General features: G+C 40.0%; 2 protein-coding genes across 5 annotated transcripts in view; one reads left to right on the forward strand and one right to left on the reverse strand.

The window, feature by feature from the left end:
* Nucleotides 1–11,045, forward strand: part of CLCN3 (chloride voltage-gated channel 3) — a 61,596-nt gene extending 50,551 nt beyond the window's left edge. For 2 of the 4 annotated variants that reach the window (XM_068681212.1, XM_068681213.1), the window contains 5 exons: nucleotides 1,140–1,326; nucleotides 2,507–2,905; nucleotides 3,654–3,870; nucleotides 6,149–6,224; nucleotides 7,961–11,045. In XM_068681212.1, coding sequence (XP_068537313.1) covers nucleotides 1,140–1,326; nucleotides 2,507–2,905; nucleotides 3,654–3,870; nucleotides 6,149–6,224; nucleotides 7,961–8,119 — 1,038 coding nt within the window. In that variant the 3' untranslated portion in view covers nucleotides 8,120–11,045. The remainder of the gene's footprint in view (nucleotides 1–1,139; nucleotides 1,327–2,506; nucleotides 2,906–3,653; nucleotides 3,871–6,148; nucleotides 6,225–7,960) is intronic. The other 2 variants (XM_068681214.1, XM_068681215.1) reach the window with 1 other exon arrangement.
* Nucleotides 11,046–12,542: 1,497 nt separating this feature from the next.
* HPF1 (histone PARylation factor 1) lies at nucleotides 12,543–18,198 on the reverse strand. The gene is made up of 8 exons (XM_068681221.1): nucleotides 18,066–18,198; nucleotides 16,999–17,158; nucleotides 16,220–16,406; nucleotides 15,616–15,714; nucleotides 14,669–14,819; nucleotides 13,854–13,941; nucleotides 13,111–13,283; nucleotides 12,543–12,738 (listed from the first exon to the last, which is right to left on the reverse strand). The coding sequence occupies exons 1-8, from the start codon at nucleotides 18,129–18,131 to the stop codon at nucleotides 12,607–12,609; spliced, it is 1,056 nt and encodes a 351-aa protein (XP_068537322.1). The 5' UTR covers nucleotides 18,132–18,198; the 3' UTR covers nucleotides 12,543–12,606.
* Nucleotides 18,199–18,213: the final 15 nt, after the last annotated feature.

An 18,213-nucleotide genomic window follows, 5' to 3' on the forward strand; every position in this document is an offset into this window, starting at 1 on the left:
TCCAGGGCAAAATCGCTAGTTTGGAATTGAATAATACTTAGATTTTGCAGCACTGCAGAAGAAAAAATAAATTATTGGTGTTTTCCTATTATACCAGGAGTGCAATTTTGTAATGAAGTTATTTTGACAAGATGAGTTTAGGTTTGTTCAGACGCAAAGTAAGAATTTTACAACTTGTGGTTAAGATTTGTACCTCAGCCATAGTGGAATGTATTTCTGATACCAACAGATGCTGCAAGGAGAAGCAGCAGGCTTTTCTGGTTTAATGATACATTTAGGTACAGTATGGTTTGTTTGTTTTTTGCACAACAATGGTTTCTCAGATGGACCCTCACTTCTCACTCTTGCTGCTACTGATACAAGCTTGCAGTAAGATTTCCCTAAACCATTCTGCTATGACAAGGTGATGTGGCCTTTCCAGGTTTTAGTTCATAACAGATAGATTAAATAACTAAAATTACAGCAGAAACATGCTTATTTTTTTTTTGTTTTGTTTCTGTTATGTTTTAACTAATATTACCTGCTTTTTTTTTTTTAACATCAGTTCATCTGCTTCTTAGTGTACTTAGTGTTCTATATGCACTACTTCATATGGAGAATTGTGATATAGTAAGCAAAGCTTCTTTTTAAAATGATGTGTTTTGTTAGTCATCTGATTTATAGGAGCTGGGAAGCAACTTCTGAAGGCAATTCTGCTGTGTGCAAAGCTTGTTTAGTAAGTGAATGTTGGTTTAGAGGAACGTGAGGTATAATAAGGGAAATCAGAAATCAAAAAGTTTTCAGTACTAGTAGCATAGCTCAGACTGGGCAAACATATATTGGAAAGAATTGTGCTGTTAGCACTGAGAATATAGTCTGTGGTCCTGTATCGGTAATAGGTTTGTTCTTAAATGCAGTAAAATACAAAATAAATGCATTCATAAAATGGATTCAGCTAAGTTTGTCAGAAGTATCAGTAGCATTGTGTGTGTGTTAAGTTTTCCTAACCTTGTGATGTCAGTTTACGTGTTTTTAACAGTTTCAGTCTTTGTATTTCTTTTGGAGGGAAAAGGAAAGCAAACAACAGCACACCGATTCTAAAAATATACATCCAATATGTTCCCTTCAGCATGACAGCAGTTCTTCTGTTTCCGTTGTAGGTTCCATCTGGGTTGTTCATACCTAGCATGGCAATTGGAGCCATAGCAGGAAGGATTGTGGGAATTGCAGTGGAGCAGCTGGCTTACTACCATCACGACTGGTTCATTTTCAAAGAATGGTGTGAAGTCGGAGCTGACTGCATTACACCTGGTCTTTATGCCATGGTTGGTGCTGCTGCATGCTTAGGTAATTAAATTGCAACACAATAGATGTCAGATTTTTTCTGTTACCAAAATAACAATGAAAAGTAAAGGGAGGTATAAATATGGGCAGTACTGAAACACCTTCTCGTGTGGACTTCCCTCTCTTCAGAAGACAACACTTATCTACAGAAAACCATCAGATGCTTATGATCTGAAGAGCAACATGAAATTTTAATTGATTATATGATGAGAAATAGAATAATTTAAATGGTAGTGTTTGATGTCTCTTTGTGGCATCAATAGATGTCACTACAACTTCAGCCAGAAAACACACTCTTGAAATGTATAGAGGACTTAAAGAGTCAAGTACTGTTGAAATTGTTACAAGGAGGTGATGTGATCCGCTGCCACTTCTGCATGAATTGTAACAAGTGTTCTTTAAATTCATAATGTAAATAAAGCTTTCAGAAGTGCCTAATGATTTGGGGAGTCTGGTTAGACATACTTTTAAGAAGTCTGATTTACGAAGTGATGAAAATCATCTTCACTTAAAGAGCCTGAAGTTGGGCACCTAAACTTAGAAGATTCCTGAAGGTCTTGTCCTAATTTAGTTACCTTAGAAGTTAAACTTAAAAGGTATTAGTACAGCTCTGCCAAAAGTAGTCTTCTTCCTGAAGGAAGAGTATTTGAGCAATCAAATGCACTAGAGGAACAAATCTAGTTCTTGGGGAGGTTGTGGTTTTTTTTATTAGTTCAGCGAGAATCACTTTTGAATGTGTTGAAAGAAGGACCATGTGTTTTTATTGAATGAAAAAGATATGGTATCAGAAACCTTTGTGGAACAAACATCTTACTAATAAAAGAGAAATATAATCCAAGTCTTGTCCGATTGTCAAGAAAGATTCAGTCAGCTCAGAATTCTTTTTAAGTTTTATGATTCAACAGCAGCATTAAATTCTTAATACTTTGGACAATACAGCTGTTGAATTGCTAGCTGTTCCTTCCCTGCATTAGTACCATTCTGTTTCCAAATTATTGTCTTACTGGATCTCCTTATTTCTCAGTATTTTTAACTTTAAGATTGGCTTCAAAAAAGACATAATTCATAGTTCGCATGAAAGAGCAACACAAAGTTATGTTTGCAGTTCTCAACAGGAAGACAGGAAAACTAAACTCGGTATTACTTCATTCTAGAATGTTAATAGCTACCATTTTTCTTGCAGGTGGCGTGACAAGGATGACTGTGTCCCTGGTAGTTATTGTCTTTGAGCTAACAGGAGGGCTGGAATATATTGTGCCCCTAATGGCTGCAGTCATGACCAGTAAGTGGGTAGGAGATGCCTTTGGTAGGGAAGGCATCTATGAGGCGCACATCCGACTGAATGGATATCCCTTCTTGGATGCAAAGGAGGAGTTTACTCACACAACACTGGCCGCTGATGTAATGAGACCTCGAAGAAGTGATCCGCCGTTAGCAGTTCTGACGCAGGATAATATGACAGTTGAAGACATAGAAAACTTGATCAACGAAACCAGCTATAACGGTTTTCCTGTTATTATGTCAAAAGAATCGCAGAGACTGGTGGGCTTTGCTTTAAGAAGAGATTTAACTATTGCAATAGGTAATTGTCTTCCGATATTTTATTGTTATATATTCTAATTGAAATCATTTTAAAGCTTAAAACTTGAATGATAGGACAAAGGGGAATGGTTTTAAACTAAAAGAGAGGAGATTTAGATTAATGTTAGGAGGAAATTCTTCTCTCAGAGGGTGGCACAGGCTGCCCAGAGAAGCTGTGGATGCCCCATCCCTAGAGGTGCTCAAGGCCAGGCTGGATGGGGCTTTGGGCAGCCTCTAGTGGGAGGTGTCCCTGCCCGTGGCAAGGGGTTGGAACTGGGTGGGCTTTAAGGTCTCTTCCCACCTGAGCTGTTCTATAATGATGATAATGACAGCGCTTGTCATCATTACAGGGGGAAGCCATCAGTTGAGATAGGCTTTCTTTGTGACAGATTCTTCAGCAGCTGTGTGCTTACTGTATGATAGTTTTTAAGCATTTCCATCTCTACACAGTAAATGCAAGTTAATTATTAGAGTGAGAGGGGTAGTAGCTGACAGCTACCGAGTGCTGAGGGGCATTAGCTACACCTGTATGGTAGATGGCTGCTGTGATTTCTGCACGAGTGCTTCTTGGTGAGGAAGCAGTGTTTATAGAAACACAACAAGGATATCAGCATCTAGAGAATAACAATATCATAGCCTGGTAGTGTTGATTGAATTTTCTGTTTGTGCTTAATCATCTTTCTCCAAGAATGTAACGTTTTTCTTCTTCTCCTGTCTTCCCCTCCCCCCAACTCTCCTCTTTCTTAAAGAAAGTGCTAGAAAGAAGCAGGAAGGGATTGTTGGCAGTTCCAGGGTCTGTTTTGCCCAGCATACCCCATCGCTTCCAGCAGAAAGCCCTAGGCCTTTGAAGCTTAGAAGCATACTTGACATGAGCCCTTTCACCGTGACAGACCACACGCCCATGGAAATAGTGGTTGATATTTTCCGGAAGCTGGGTTTGAGGCAGTGCCTTGTAACACACAACGGGTGAGTAAAGTGGCAGCAATACTGTTCATTTAGTTAGACACGGTAATTTTCACTTCTAGGATCAAAGCTTTCATGGTATTTGGATCCATATAGTTGATGCTGTATGTCAAGAAGGTGCTGTGCAGTGGCACTTCACTTAAATTCTCACTCTTCCCTTGTATTCCAACTAAGCAGGCAGTAGCTGTAAGTAGTTGTCTTAAGGTGCTCTGAAAAAAAACTAGCTTTCATTCAGCAACAGATTTGTGTGTGCAACTCACTTGTGGAGGAGACAGAATTTGTCCTACAGAAATTTAGTCTCATGTGAAGCAGCCTGTATTTCCTACTTGGGTGTGTTCTGTCAATATGAAGTACATCAGCTGTTGAGCTTACCTGGGCTCATAAGAAGCAAGGGAGAGAAAGGTCTGTTCACTACCTCCTCTTCTAGAGTTTGGTAATGACAATTACCACCAGGCTACTAGATTTGGAATACTGAAAACTAAGTAACTGCCACTAGTTCTGAAACTTCAGTCTGCAATCTTTGCTTCTGCACTTCAAAATACTTCAAGAAAGTAATCTCAAGATTTGGATGTTTGTACATATGACTGTAGGGAGTTGTCATGTGATTACCATGAAATAAATTGGCCCTTGGCATAGAGACTGTGTTCTATGTTTAACATGTTCTATCTTTGAACATGTTTAAATGTTCATTAAAATTGTCTCTTATTTATTTCTTTTTTTATTACAAGATCTTTTTTTGAGTACTGTTCTACTTCAGCATTCTGCTTTCCTGTATCACGGGTGTTAACCACTTGACACACAGCATTGCAGCTTCTGCCATAGTATCTTGCTTTCTCTCTAGCATGTCGTTTAAGTCACCTGAGACTTAAACGCTGAAACTCTGTCTTTTAATCCACATTATTTAGGATCTCTGTTCATGGGACAAAATCAAGAAACCTGAAATATGGGTGGGATTTTTTTTGCTTTGCTGTTGACTGCTGCTCTAAGTGGCAAATATTTAAATACTGCACTGATTTCCAAGTTTGTTTATTCAGGTGTATTTTAAAACAGATGCATTTTATATGTGCTTTTTTTCTTAAAAAATAGGAAATCAAATAAAAAATAGCTGTTTTCAGAAGTATAAGTAGCTCTTTAAAAACCTTCCTATGTGAGAGAAATGACATCGTGATCTGACACTTAGAAGTCAGTGCAGACACGCAATTGTTCCTGTTTTGTACAGGGAAATTTGAGTTGGTAAAACTTCAGTGATACATATTACGATCGTACAGCTTCTGTTGTGGTTGAATGCTCGAACGTTGACATTGATGTCAAAATTGACTCTAAAGAAAGATGAGTCTTGTAAAGCTATGTCAAACTGTACTGCGAGTTCTTAATCACTTTATGATAAAGTATCAGCAAGTATGGATGACTTCAAAAATTTGCTGTTTCGTGATACTCGTTATTTGTTGTCCTACTTCAGTTTACAAATTCGTGGTCTTCCATGAGTTTGTCATCCATTACAACAAGGTCAGCGAAGTACTCTGAGTGATACATAGCCATGTGGGTGTGGAGGACTATTAAATTTCGGCAAATTTCATGCAAATTGAGTAGACATGAAGACAGACATTAACTTACTGGTTCTGATCCAGTTACAAATAAGAACTGTGCAGAAATTGCTGAGATACAGATTTATATAAAGATGAACCTGATTCTTTCTACCTGTGACCAGAACGTCCATTCCAGGGAGTGGATTGATTTATACCATGGTGAATAAGAAATCTGTCTGTTCCTGGGGATGCCAAATAATGCTGCTTTGTAGTGCAGCTTCAAACCTCAAGTGCTGTGACTTGATCGTTATTACTTTGGTTATTTAGTGTGGCTTGTTAAATACATGTACACATAATTGTCTGTAGTTGTGAGGAGAAAATAACAAGTAAACAAAAGGAAATAAAGTAGATTTTAGTTTCAGTGCCACTGAAATCTGAAGAGAGGTGAATTTGGGAGAAGGGATGAAGTATATGTATGCTTCCCTGACTTGTACCTGGTATGAGAAACATACTGCTCTGGGGTTGTTGAAGATTGAGCATTTTAGAAGACAGACAAAAAAGAAAAAAAAAAAACAAAACACAAGTCTGGGAAAGGGTGCTGACTTTCGAATCATTTTTCACTTAACTATCTCATTAGCTTTCTTGCAATCCATTTTATTTTTTAGTTTTGCTCTACTCTAAACCTTTTTCGTTATGACTAGAATTTTTTTATTTGATTTCACACACAGTTATTAGCATAACATGATCTGTTTCAGGATTGTCTTGGGGATCATCACAAAGAAGAACATATTAGAGCATCTCGAGCAACTAAAGCAGCACGTCGAACCCTTGGTGATTAGATATATCAGATCTCATAATTAGACACATTAGAAGTCAGGAAGCATGAAACTTGTGAACTGTTCAGTACTTTTATGACATCGGCTGAACAATGAAATCCTCCTTTACTAAAAATTTGTATTAAAGAAACCATAACAGAAAACAGTATGCAAAATCCTTTTGTAGAAATCAGGCTGTTAACTGTGGACGTACTGTTAGTCACAACATTAAAGGAAGGTAAACAATAGACTTTGATGTTTTGTTCTTCAGATCATGTAGATCCATCTAGTTGATCTTTTCATTTCCCTAGGTGGGAAAGCACACAGCTAGGAATACCTTTTTTCCTCATAATGTGAAATAAAAATTCTATATATGCTAATTTCTGATTCTGACAGCTTTAAGTAGCTGTTAAATAGCAAAGTAACTATCGCATCTTTTGAGAAGCAAAGCCAAGTAAGTTTTTAATATATTGCAGCATAAGATCTTCTCTGTAATCCCCATTTATCAACATGATTTTTAGAAGTACTCTTATTTTCAAGTACAGTTCTGCAATTTTATATGAAGTCTTGTGATTCTGCTGCTGTTACCTACAGCAACTAATGTACTCCCTCTTATAAAGTCCAGTGAAATCCTAAGCCACTAAATGGCGTGCTAATACATTTACTGTTTACTTCAGAATCTAGATACTGTTTTAACCACAATGTTGTGATCTAACCTTAGTTATGAGATAGACTTCTCTTAATTTGGACATGGGTTGCTCTGCAATAGCTGCATTTCTACTAAACCTACCCACCAAGTTTAGCTGCTTATGTGCAAAACATGCTAATTATGTTCTCATTTTATGCTAATATTTCACAAGTATTTCATGCGTCCTTTAATAAGAAAAAAATAAAGTACTAACCGGAATAACAAGGGCAGCGGCTCATTCATTCTGCTCTTTGCTTCTCCTGTGATATTACCCTTTTGGACAGTCTCATCCTTTTTGATATTTCACAAAATTACAATTTAAAAAGCAATTAAGACCCTGTCATAAGAGCACAGTATCTAAATTTGAAAATGAAAACATAATTATTTTCTATTTATTTTCTAAATTTATTTCCTAAAGCTGTGCACTCCAAAACCTAGTTAACCATTGATTATTTTGCAAAAGTTTTGTGGTGAATACAGTGTGCTCCTATGACCATATATTCTGTCTGAGGTCTGAGCCAGTGCATCAGACTGGAAAGATCCCTGTGATTTAAAAAAAAAAAAAAAAAAAAAGGAGGAAAGAGGAGTTCAATTTGCTATTAGGATTTTTGGGCCATCAAGTGATACATCACTTCTGATGGCTAAGCTGGCACATTCATCCCTTTTGAAATGGGATCAATATCACTTCTTTTTCATACCTCTTTTTTCTTTGTCCCTCTTTTTTTTACTTTTTTGTTGGCATATGCTAATCAAAATTTCATTTTTTTTGTGGAAACAAAGTTAAACAAAAATTGTCATGGTCTCTACTTGTATTACTTGTATTTCATTAAAGTAGACTGCAGCTGTCAGAGACCATCCAATGTGGTGTCTCAGCATTGCTGTCTATTAACAAACTGGTGGTTATTCAGTATTTTGATTAATAAAATGTTTTTGTCTAAATCAGAAAATCAGGCTGTTTACTTTTGCTCTGTCCCTGTCAACAAAAAGGACTTGGCTACAGATGTTGTTCTGGTTTCTTATTTTCCTGCTTGGATTAACATTGGTCTTCCATTTGTCCTTTTCAGGCGCCTCCTTGGCATTATAACAAAAAAAGATATCCTCCGTCATATGGCCCAGACGGCAAACCAAGACCCCGCCTCAATAATGTTCAACTGAAACCCATAGCTGAGGAGAGAGAGGAAACTGAAGAGGAGGTTCATTTGTTGAATAGCACAACACTTTAGTCTGGGAGATACTTCTAAAATCAGAAACGAGAGCTGGGTTTTTGCGTAACAGTGCTGCTGGAAATCAGGAGTTGGTCTGGGGGAAGCTGTGGAGAGGAGGAAGGCTGATGGGAGCGTGCGAAGGGAGAGCTGCTGTCCTGCACTGGATGCGTCCCGAGGCGTCAGGTCTGCCATGATAGTGCAGTGGGAGAGCCGTGCGAGGTGGCGCAATTCTCCAGCCCCAGCCTGGTACTTCAGCATTGAAGAGATGTGTTCTTAGTCCCTGTTTCTGGAGGGATCATTCCGAATTGAGCCATCTTATGGAGACTGAAAGGTCTTGCCCTTTTTACCACTGAAAACTGTTGTGTTAACTCATGAAATGTATAATTATTACACGTCACCTTTCTACATTCCAGAAGAGCTTTATTTCTCTCTCTCCTGAGCCGTAACAAAGCCTCTTTAAAATTGGTGTGCCCTTTTGAAGCAGTTGTTTCTCATATTGAGATGTACTGTGAGTTACTGAGGTTGGATCACAAGAAGGGAGGTTTTTCTTGTGCCATTAAACGTGTAAGTTTGTACATCATGAAATGCTTGGGGCAGTACAGATCCACTGCAACAAAAACAGATGGAACAGGTAATACCTTGCAAGAGCCATGCGAGACATCTTTCAGCCCATGCGCTGTGATAATGAGAAAAATGAAACGTTAAACCGGAGTTTCAGAGAAAAATACTGTTTTTGCTGCAGAAAATATCAATAATGTGACCTGGTCTTATGCAATTTTTGTATTATTGAAAACACTAGGATATATACCAATGTTGTGCAGTATAAGGAAGAGTACTGCTATCTACTAGTTAAGAGCTGGAACAATTCTGTATACGTGTATCTGGTAAAAATTGCATGCTACAACACTGGAGATATTTTTTCCCCCCCTGTAAAATTTGAGACTGCTCATTTTTATTTTTTCTTCTCCACAAAAGATGTTCCACTGCTGACATGGTAGGAAGAAATGTAACTCATAACTTGCACTAAATGTATATTATTTTTCTTGAAGTTTTACCATTCTTTATTTATATTTTTATGAATTAAAAAATCTATTAAATACAAATCAGTTAATATCTCACATAACTAATTACCTTTTTAATGTGATTTTTTAGAATAATTCACAATCCTCTCTGAGTAATGGAGGATTAGCAAATGTTTACAACTAGATGAAGGGTTTAAACAAAATGGTTTCTTTATGATCCAACATGCATATAAGATCATTTTCAAATGTAACTTTCACTGCCGTTACTTTTTGAGCAGATAACTGGAACAGTAATAGTAGAAATATTATTAAAAGAAATAAAACTTCAGGGTTTTAAAAATAATAAAAAGCAACTCTACGTATTAGATTGCTTTTGACTTTTTTCCAAGTATATAGAGCTATAAATGATATATAGCCACTGAAGATGAGCGGCAGGGCAGAATCAAATCCAGTACTTGAAAGTTTGGCAGGACTTCAAAGTTGAGCAGCAACACACAGGGCGGCAGCAGGTGAACTGACCAATTCCTAACAGCCTAACTTTTCTTTCAGTCACCAATTAATTTGTTTCAGTCATTTTTTCAAACTGTCACAAACACATGCGGACACAAAGGCAATGTGCCATAAGTGAAGCAGGGAGGAAAAACCTCAAGAAATATGGCGTAGAGAATCATGTTTTACAATATGTGGCTAGATAAAATTTCCTTATTAACAGTTATGACCACAGGACTCCAAAGGTTGAGATGGTTAATGCCTAAATTCTTGGGCATCTCTAATGCAGTTGTCACAGTTACCTCAAACATCTTTTTTCAGCAAAGTACTCAGCATGACTTCATCTTAAAGCAAGGTAACGTCCCGAAACAGTACTGTGGTATTGTCGGCAAGCTCCAAAAAAATGTCAGTGTTTAAAGTGCTTTGCTGAATTTTTGCCTATTTTCGGAGTATAAAACTGCCAGCTACTCGATCTCATCTCCTGCAGTAACTGGAACCAGTAGAAAGTGTAATGTGCCAGTGGGCTCAGTGTGATCAGCGCCTGTACGAAGAGCAGCTTTGGAGCTGAAATGGAATCCGGCTGTGTTGAGGCTGTTGAGTTGCAGCAACAGGCTGTATTCTGCCAAGCAAAGCCAATGCCAGGGGTTCAGCATTTGTTCTGGTACGTTGGGTGAACCTGCAGAAACTTTACAAAGAGCAGGGTTTGGCCCCTATACGGAAGGCAGCTCTGGAAGCTGTCAGTGATGCTGATCTGTTATCTTTGTGTTTTTTTTTTTTTTTTTTTTGTTTTGTTTTTTTTTTTCCTGTAGTGGAAGAATATAAATGCACTACATGTATAAAAAGTTGCTTTAAATCAGTTTGGAACCTCTGCCATTTCTGATGTTTTCCTCATCCTAAAACACTGCTGTGTATGTACTGTATTAATTTGCACCTGATTCTACAGACTGTACTGTCTGAATTAAAATACAGTTCACACCTCTGCTGTGTTTTATAATTTCAGTATGGATCCCAAGTGCTGCATATAAATTGTTTATCCTTTAATGTTCTCGGCTGCTAAGCTTTCCCTATTGACATTTTAAATGTCCCTGGTAAACATGCATTAGAAATTCTGATACTGAAGTATGTGTGCCTCCGCTGTTCAACAAAATTTTTCTAATGTAAAACTTCCAGCGCCTTACTCAAGTTTCTAATTCGAAAAAAATGTGGATGGGAGGGTGAAAGTGTCAGCATTATTATTATTTTTAAATCAATCAGTTACTGGTTCATGAAGAATGCATACTTTGTTAATCTGTGATGTTGCCTAGAGCTGTATTTAATATTGATCTTAATGTTTTTATTTATAATAGTGTGGTAGAGCTGCATATCATTACAGTAAAAATTCTGATTACTGTGATGATTTAAACAAACATTAAAAACTTCTGTATGACCATTTATTACTTTGACTGTCATGTTTTCTCAGTATTTGTGTTGATTTTTGCATTTAACTTCCCTGGAACAAAATGAAGAGCTAGGAATTTTTAATATAAAATTAGTAAAAATCAAAACTTTCTGAAACATACTTTCCAATTTGCTTCAATTATGTAATTGTAGAGTAGCTGGCTTCCCAATTTGAAAATGTGTGGTGCTTTTATTGTATAAAAGACAGAATTATGTAGTTGCTGCACTGTGCATTTTTAGCCCTCTTTTTCTTTTTTTTTTTTTTAAAAAGTAGGGTGAAGTTAGACATCCCTTTCTGACATATTCATGATGTACATGCACTTGAGTATTTCTTTGGTTGTGGTTACAGTTACTAAGCTCTAATTGAGAAGAACAGATAAAACTGGAAAATCCATGAATCTTCACTTTTTCCAGAGCTAATACTTAAATATGTGAAAGGTGAATACTTGTGGGATTTACAGGGCGTTAATATGAAAATCTGTGTGGAACCTGGAAAGAGGAGGGAGGGGGGAGAAGAGATGGATTTTTGAGACAGTGCTTTTTATGTATAAAGCTGAATTGAGTGCCCATGAAAAAGTTTATGTATGTGTGTGCTTGTTTGAATAAACAGAACATTTGTATGCTGACTGAAAGGGGAGGGGTGGTGGTGTCGCAGTAGTAGATGTTTTCTACAGAAGTAGATGAAATGCATGACTGAGAACTGAAAATAGCTTTCTGAATTAAAATTTGAGATAGGCTTTTGCTGTTTGCTGAACTAAAATGAATATAGTAATTTATGCAGGAAGGGAGCTTTGGAAGTAGTCATTTGCTGGAAGAAGGGACAATGCTGAAATTTGAGTATATGGTGCTAGGGGCCTATGCTGTTTGTCAGAAGTACTGTCAGCAGCAGTTATGATGAACAAAGGACTGTGATCGGTCACTCCACTACGGCTGGGCTTGGTGCTTGGCTAAGAGAAAGTGTTTGTTTTCGTCGGTTTCTCGTCTTTTATTGTAAGCAATAGCCTGAGACTAAAGCTGTGCAATAAAAGGGAAGAAGAGCAACTGACCAATGATGATAATTAATATGCGTCTTCTGCAAAGGTCACTTTGTATTAAGAAGTTCAGATTAGTGAAAGTAGTGGGAAACCGCACCGAAGCTAGGAAACCACACTGAAGGTAGGAAAGACAGTGCAGTTTTTCTCTTGTAATACTATGTGCTGATTTTCTAAGTCCCGTTTCTTGCTAAATCAGCCCCATCCAGATGAGCGTCAGTCAGTGCTGTGTCGTTACCGCCAAGGGGCAGCCTGCTTCGCCCAACGTGGTGCAGGCGGTGGGCAGCATCCAAGGACGCGGTGGCAGCGGCCTGCGGCCGGGCAGCGCCTCGCGGCGCGGCTCTGTCCCTGCGGGGCGAGCTCCCCGTCCCCCCCTAGCTGCCCCCTACGCGCGCTGCCCCCGCCCCTGCCGTGCCGCAGCGGCTCCCGGTGCGGTGCCGGCGCAGAGTGATGGAGGCGGTGTTGTGCAAGCAACCTTTACTCGGCCCGGCCCCGCGCCCCGCCCCGCCCCGCCCCGCGCCGCCCGTCAGGGCTCCAGCTGGTCCAGGCGCTCGTCCCGCCGCTGCGCCAGGTGCGCCTCGATGATCCGGGCGAAGAGGCCCCTCCGCAGCAGGCCGTAGGCGAGCGGCAGCAGCTGCGCCACCGTCTTGTGGAAGTACTGCGCGACAGGGAGACAACGGCCGCCGTCAGCGCCGCCACCAGCGCGCCCGCCCCGCCACCGCCCGCCCGCCCCGCGCTGCAGTACACAGCGCCTGCCGCCCCCCCGGGACTGGCCCTGGGCACAGCCCGGCTGCCGCCCGCACCAGCCCCCGCCGCTCCCACAGGGAGCGAGCACAAGCACCTTGAGGTGCGCTGTACCTGGGGCTAGGCGACCAGGCACACCACGGGCATTTACACGGGCTCCTCCGCACCAGGAGCCCGGCTCCGGTCAGAACGGGACCGTGGCTCTCCAGGGCTACAGCCCGGTGGCCCACAGTGCTGTTATGACTGCACATAAGCCTCATGTTGTGACGGGGGCTGTAGTACTTACATGTGACCCGTAGCAGAACAGGTCCATACCCAGCTCGTATCCCATCCCGTAGTCACACTCGTCGTTAGCAAACTGTACAAAGGTGAGCATTTCTTGGATGGGGGCAAACGCTTTCAGTCTCTCTTCATCAGTAGGAGCATCAACAATGGCCTTACATATTTTTTTAAGATTAGCTGCAAAAATAAAAGCAGAAATACTTCAATGCTTAAGTTAAGAAACATATGGCATGGAAGCAGCTTCTGCCAAAAGTGTACCTGCAGGTCACATTCAGATACAAGCTGCTGGTGAAAAAGCTCCCCCCTTCCCTTTGCAGCTCATTCTTACCCCATGCCCATCCATCTCAGTTCCCCACACAGAGGTGGGCGTTCATGTGTTGAACTTTCATCAAGGAACTAATTCTGGTTACCACAACACCAGAAGAGGAGGGGGAACAAGAAATAAACCCACAAATCTCTGAATGTACATCAATTCTTTGAATCTACTTCCTGCATGGCTGTAGCATGAACTACTACTTTAGGAATTATTATTTCATATTTAGTATGTCTCTTTGATTCTCATCTGGTTTACTTAAATAAAACAAACTTATTTGCACAAGTTTCATAGTTAAAATATCTCCCCTTTAGTCCCAACTGCTCGTATTGTTCAGGCAGAAAACATGAATGCAGTTTACTTTTGCAAAGCAGGTATATGACTGGAGACTGTCTACTAACAGAGCAGAAGAATATGGTGAACAAGATCTTTACCGTTTGTTTCAGGAAGTTCTCTGTATCCGACATCATTTTTGTCTACAGGAACAACCAGGCCAGCTCCGTGAAATGCTTTGGCCACCACCTAAATAAAGAGACAGGAAATCGAACGTAGTACCATAAGTCAACACCGTGACATAAAACCACTCACGTCACTAAACAACATCAACACCTGGCTGCTGGTGGCCAACCCAAATACAGTGTCTAGGCTCAAGGACACTAACTTGAAGTATACAGCAATTATTTTTAAGCACTGAAGTTTCAGATAACCAGAAACTCCAGCGAAGTTCTGAAATCTAGGACTGCTTGCAGTCACTTGTATATTTTGTGCATTTTACTACATTTGTTCCATCCCCACTGCCATAATTACTTCTAATAGGTATGGAAACAAATCATCTATTAATACTCATCATCCTTAATGTTACTCTTTCTCATAGATCCAACCCAACCGTTTACATGGACCTTCACTATGAGGCAGTCTTTTCAATGCTCCCCATTTGTTTTAGACTATTTCTGCTATTTTTTTTTTCTTTATTTTAACGCCTTACTTGGCAAGCTATGCTGTAGAAGAGTAAAGTGTTTTGATATAATCCCATTATTTGGAACACATTTGTACTGATCTTCCCTCTCCTGAAGTTTTATAGAAAGAGATTTGGATATTCCTAAATGAGGCTTCTTTACTGAATAGAAGGATTCCCAAAAAAAAAAAAAAAAAAAAAAAAAAAGAGAGAGAAAAAGAAAAACCAGGTAAATAAATGAAAAAAACAGTTTAACAGAACTTAGTTCTCTCCAGTGGATCAGTAAAGTCATACTTTCTTATCTCTCTGTTTCATCTTCATGGTTTTTTGTTCCAGAGAATAACCCAATTCTTTTGCTGTTCTTGTTAGTTTTTCATCTATCTCTTTCAAAACAGCACTTTTCTTTTTATCAGTCACTTCCTTAAGTTTTTTTGACAAAAATAATCTGTAAACAGAAGAAACATGTCTTAAAAGAGCTAAACAGAAAACAAACAAATGAATAGCCTTCAATCACTAAACCTCCAAATCTTATAATGAAGATTAGCAGTGGAGGATTTATTTATACACAGACTTAGGAATGCAAGCCTGTCAACAACAAGCACCACAGAAAGCAAAGCTTGGCACAGAAAGTACTCTGGCCTTTTCTATCTGTGTTTGCATTACAAAGCAGTTTGTGCTATCTGCAGGTGCTGAAGATTCTCACAAACTCTGTTTGTGAGTTGAGCTCACAAAAAAGAGCTGCTGTTCATCCGTCTATCTGAAGAATTTAGTTTACTGCTTCAGTGACTTACATGCTCTTTGTCATCCAAGTCATGCACATAAATACATATTGATGAGTTTCATTGTGGGCCTTTCAAAACAAATGTCATCATTTAACTCTGCACTTCACATGGGTTGTTTGTGGAACCTTTTCTTCAGTCTGCTTTCACTTATTGGCATGCATCTGTCCTTAGAGAGCTTTCCATTTTTAACTGACAGGCCATGAAATAGAAGTATTCACACTTCTGTTATTTAAGTTCATGATGCAGGACCATATAAAGCTTAATGCATCATATGGAATTATATATTCACATAAATGCTACCCTGCCCCAGCTCAGAAACAGGGCTTGTCGTCACTCTCTATATAATGCATTTTTACATATGCAAGAAAGACATAGCTGCATTATTTCCTCTCACATGTCCTGATTAACAGTTTCTTTTCTATAGTACTTTTTACAAATAAAAGTAAATATGAACCTTACTTGACTGCAGCAAATACATTGTCACCAACTGGAGTAATCAGACAGTTCTTCTTAGCTTCATTTGCACCAACCCACACTGGAAGCTCATCTGGCACATCCCTGTTTTTGAAAAAGTACATACAAATATTCAAGCTGTGTCCATTTCTCCTATTTCAAAGTGAAATTAGTTTGCCTACTCGCCATGCTGACATCTCCTTCAGAGACCTTACAAAAGCAATATTAGGTCTAAAACGTTAGAACCTTAAAAGTATGCCTTTGAAAAGAGCTCATATCAATAATCACACAGAGAATGCATACTCCCCTTATTTTATAATGCTTTGAAGTATTATGGCTAGAGATAAAACTAACCAGAAGGTGCTCTGGAGGGATGTAGGGGTGTGTTTAATAAACATTTAAATCTAGTCTTCAACTCCAACATCTTTGATCTTAATTTATTAAAGGTATCAACCCATGTGCTAATATTCTGTTACATTAGAGAGACATTTATTTGGCGTTTATTTTAATGTATACATTTCATTCTCAAATCCTGTGTCATGGAAAACATGGAGGAGAAAAAGTAACATGCAACTGTTATCATAACAAGAGCATATATTAAATTAAATACCTGAAATATCCCATGTGATACTGTGTTTTGCTATCCCCGACAAGTATAGTCTGGAATTCTGGGGGATCATAGAAGAATCTCCAATGAAGATTGAAGTTCACATCTGTTAATTTTGCTTTTTTGTGTTTTCCAGCTAGAATGTCATATGGTCCAACCAGTGTAAGTCCAACACTTGACACAAGTGCATCTGAAAAGCAGAGCACGAATTGTTTTACTTTCTGGCTGGTGCACAGCTAAACCAAGACACTCCTCTGTCACTCACCTACCAAAAATGTCCATAAATCCAGTCACACGTACTGTTTACCAGACAAGGAAAGTTGAGATGTTCTTTTGTTTAATCAGCTTTCATTCAAAAGTTAGGTTATTAAGAGTTAACTTATATATACTTTTCATTGGAAAATAAAGTGGCATTTCTAGAGCACCTTGAGACCTCATATTCTGTTACATAATAACTTTTAGGGAGTCGAAGTCTGAGTTGATACGAGGAAACTTTAATTCAATATTTAATATTTTAAATGTACCTACAAGAAAGGCAGATTTAGATAACATTTAATCCTTTACGTGCCATGGTTAATTTTATTTCAGAAAGCTTGAAGTAGACTGACATCTTTGTGATCATCTCCAGTATTCTTGTTTATACTCATGTAAATATCTTGCCATCTGAGCTGCAAACTGAAGCAGCATGAGAATGCATCTGACAGCCTCCAGTTTGCCTACCTTCAGGCTGTTTTTTCTGAAATTTAGAAAAGGCAAAAAATAAATAAAATCCAAAAACTTACCGCTTGGTTTCTCAGGATCTAGTTCTTCACAAAACTTCCAAAACTGGTAGAAGTCTTCAGGTAGCCTAAGCTGGTAGCACGTTTCTGCTTCTTGACGAAGAGCATCAGGTATATCTGCCTGATCTGACCTTCTCTTCTTGACATCCCCATTTTTTTCACACTACAGATAGGGAAAGAAAAGTTAATCTCATTGCTTCCTGCCAGTTCCACTGAAGAGCTTTACAAAGCCTCTGTATTAATAGAAAAACAACGACCAAGACCACAAGTCGGGCCTGTTATTTAGAATAGCCTATATACAGATTAGAACATCTACTTTGCATGGAGACCCTTAGGAGTGTTATAACAAGCATTAGAATTTGTTATCCCCAACAAGTTCTTAATATGTACAAAATAGCAAAGCACTACTTTGATATCAGCGGGTCAATGTGCCCTAAAGAAGCACCTTTATGCGCTCATCAAACAAAGGACTAAGCAATCTTAATCTAAATTCGGCATTATGTTAAAACGGCAGTTTTTAGCCACACAGCAGCCTGCTTCTAGGGAACTCCCATCACACAAACACTTAGAAGCAGGGACACAATTTTGTCATGCCTGGTTAACGAACGTAAATCCTCTGAGTCTTTACTACCTGTGCCACTCTGCTAGTCCCAGTCTGAGCTGGTGCAGTTTACAGCCTAACATTTTAGATGCAGCCAAAACTTTAAGTAGCTGTAAAAATAAATAAATAAATAAATAGAAGATGTAAGGTGAACCAAAACGGGAGTGGAGATGCTCCCTCCAGGCACACACCGCTGCAGCAGCAAACCTGGGCGGGGGGGGGTTAGAGCATCATCCCTGTGATGCTCTACAAACTGCCAGGAAGCCGAGCACTACCGAGCAAAAGCCGAATACAAACCCCAGCGCCATCGCCACTGCCCTGCCCAGGCGGCGCACCCGGCTCCCCGCCCGCCCCGACGCGGGCCTAGGGGCTCCCGGCGGCCGCCCGCAGCGCAGCGCCCCCGCCTCAGCCCGGGGGCCGCGCGCCAACCGCCACCCAACGGCCGCGCCGCGCGCCCGCCAACCGCCACCTGCTCGCCAACCGCCTCCGCCGCCGCCGCCGCCCCGCGCGGCCGCCGCTTGCCGCCCCCTGTCATGCTCCCGCCGGCCGCATCCCCGCGCGGCGCGCCCCGCCCCGCCCCTTCCGAGGTCGCGCGCCGCGGCCCCGCGCGTGCGCAC

This window comes from Anas acuta, chromosome 4, assembly GCF_963932015.1.
Source record: "Anas acuta chromosome 4, bAnaAcu1.1, whole genome shotgun sequence".
NCBI lineage: Eukaryota > Metazoa > Chordata > Aves > Anseriformes > Anatidae > Anas > Anas acuta.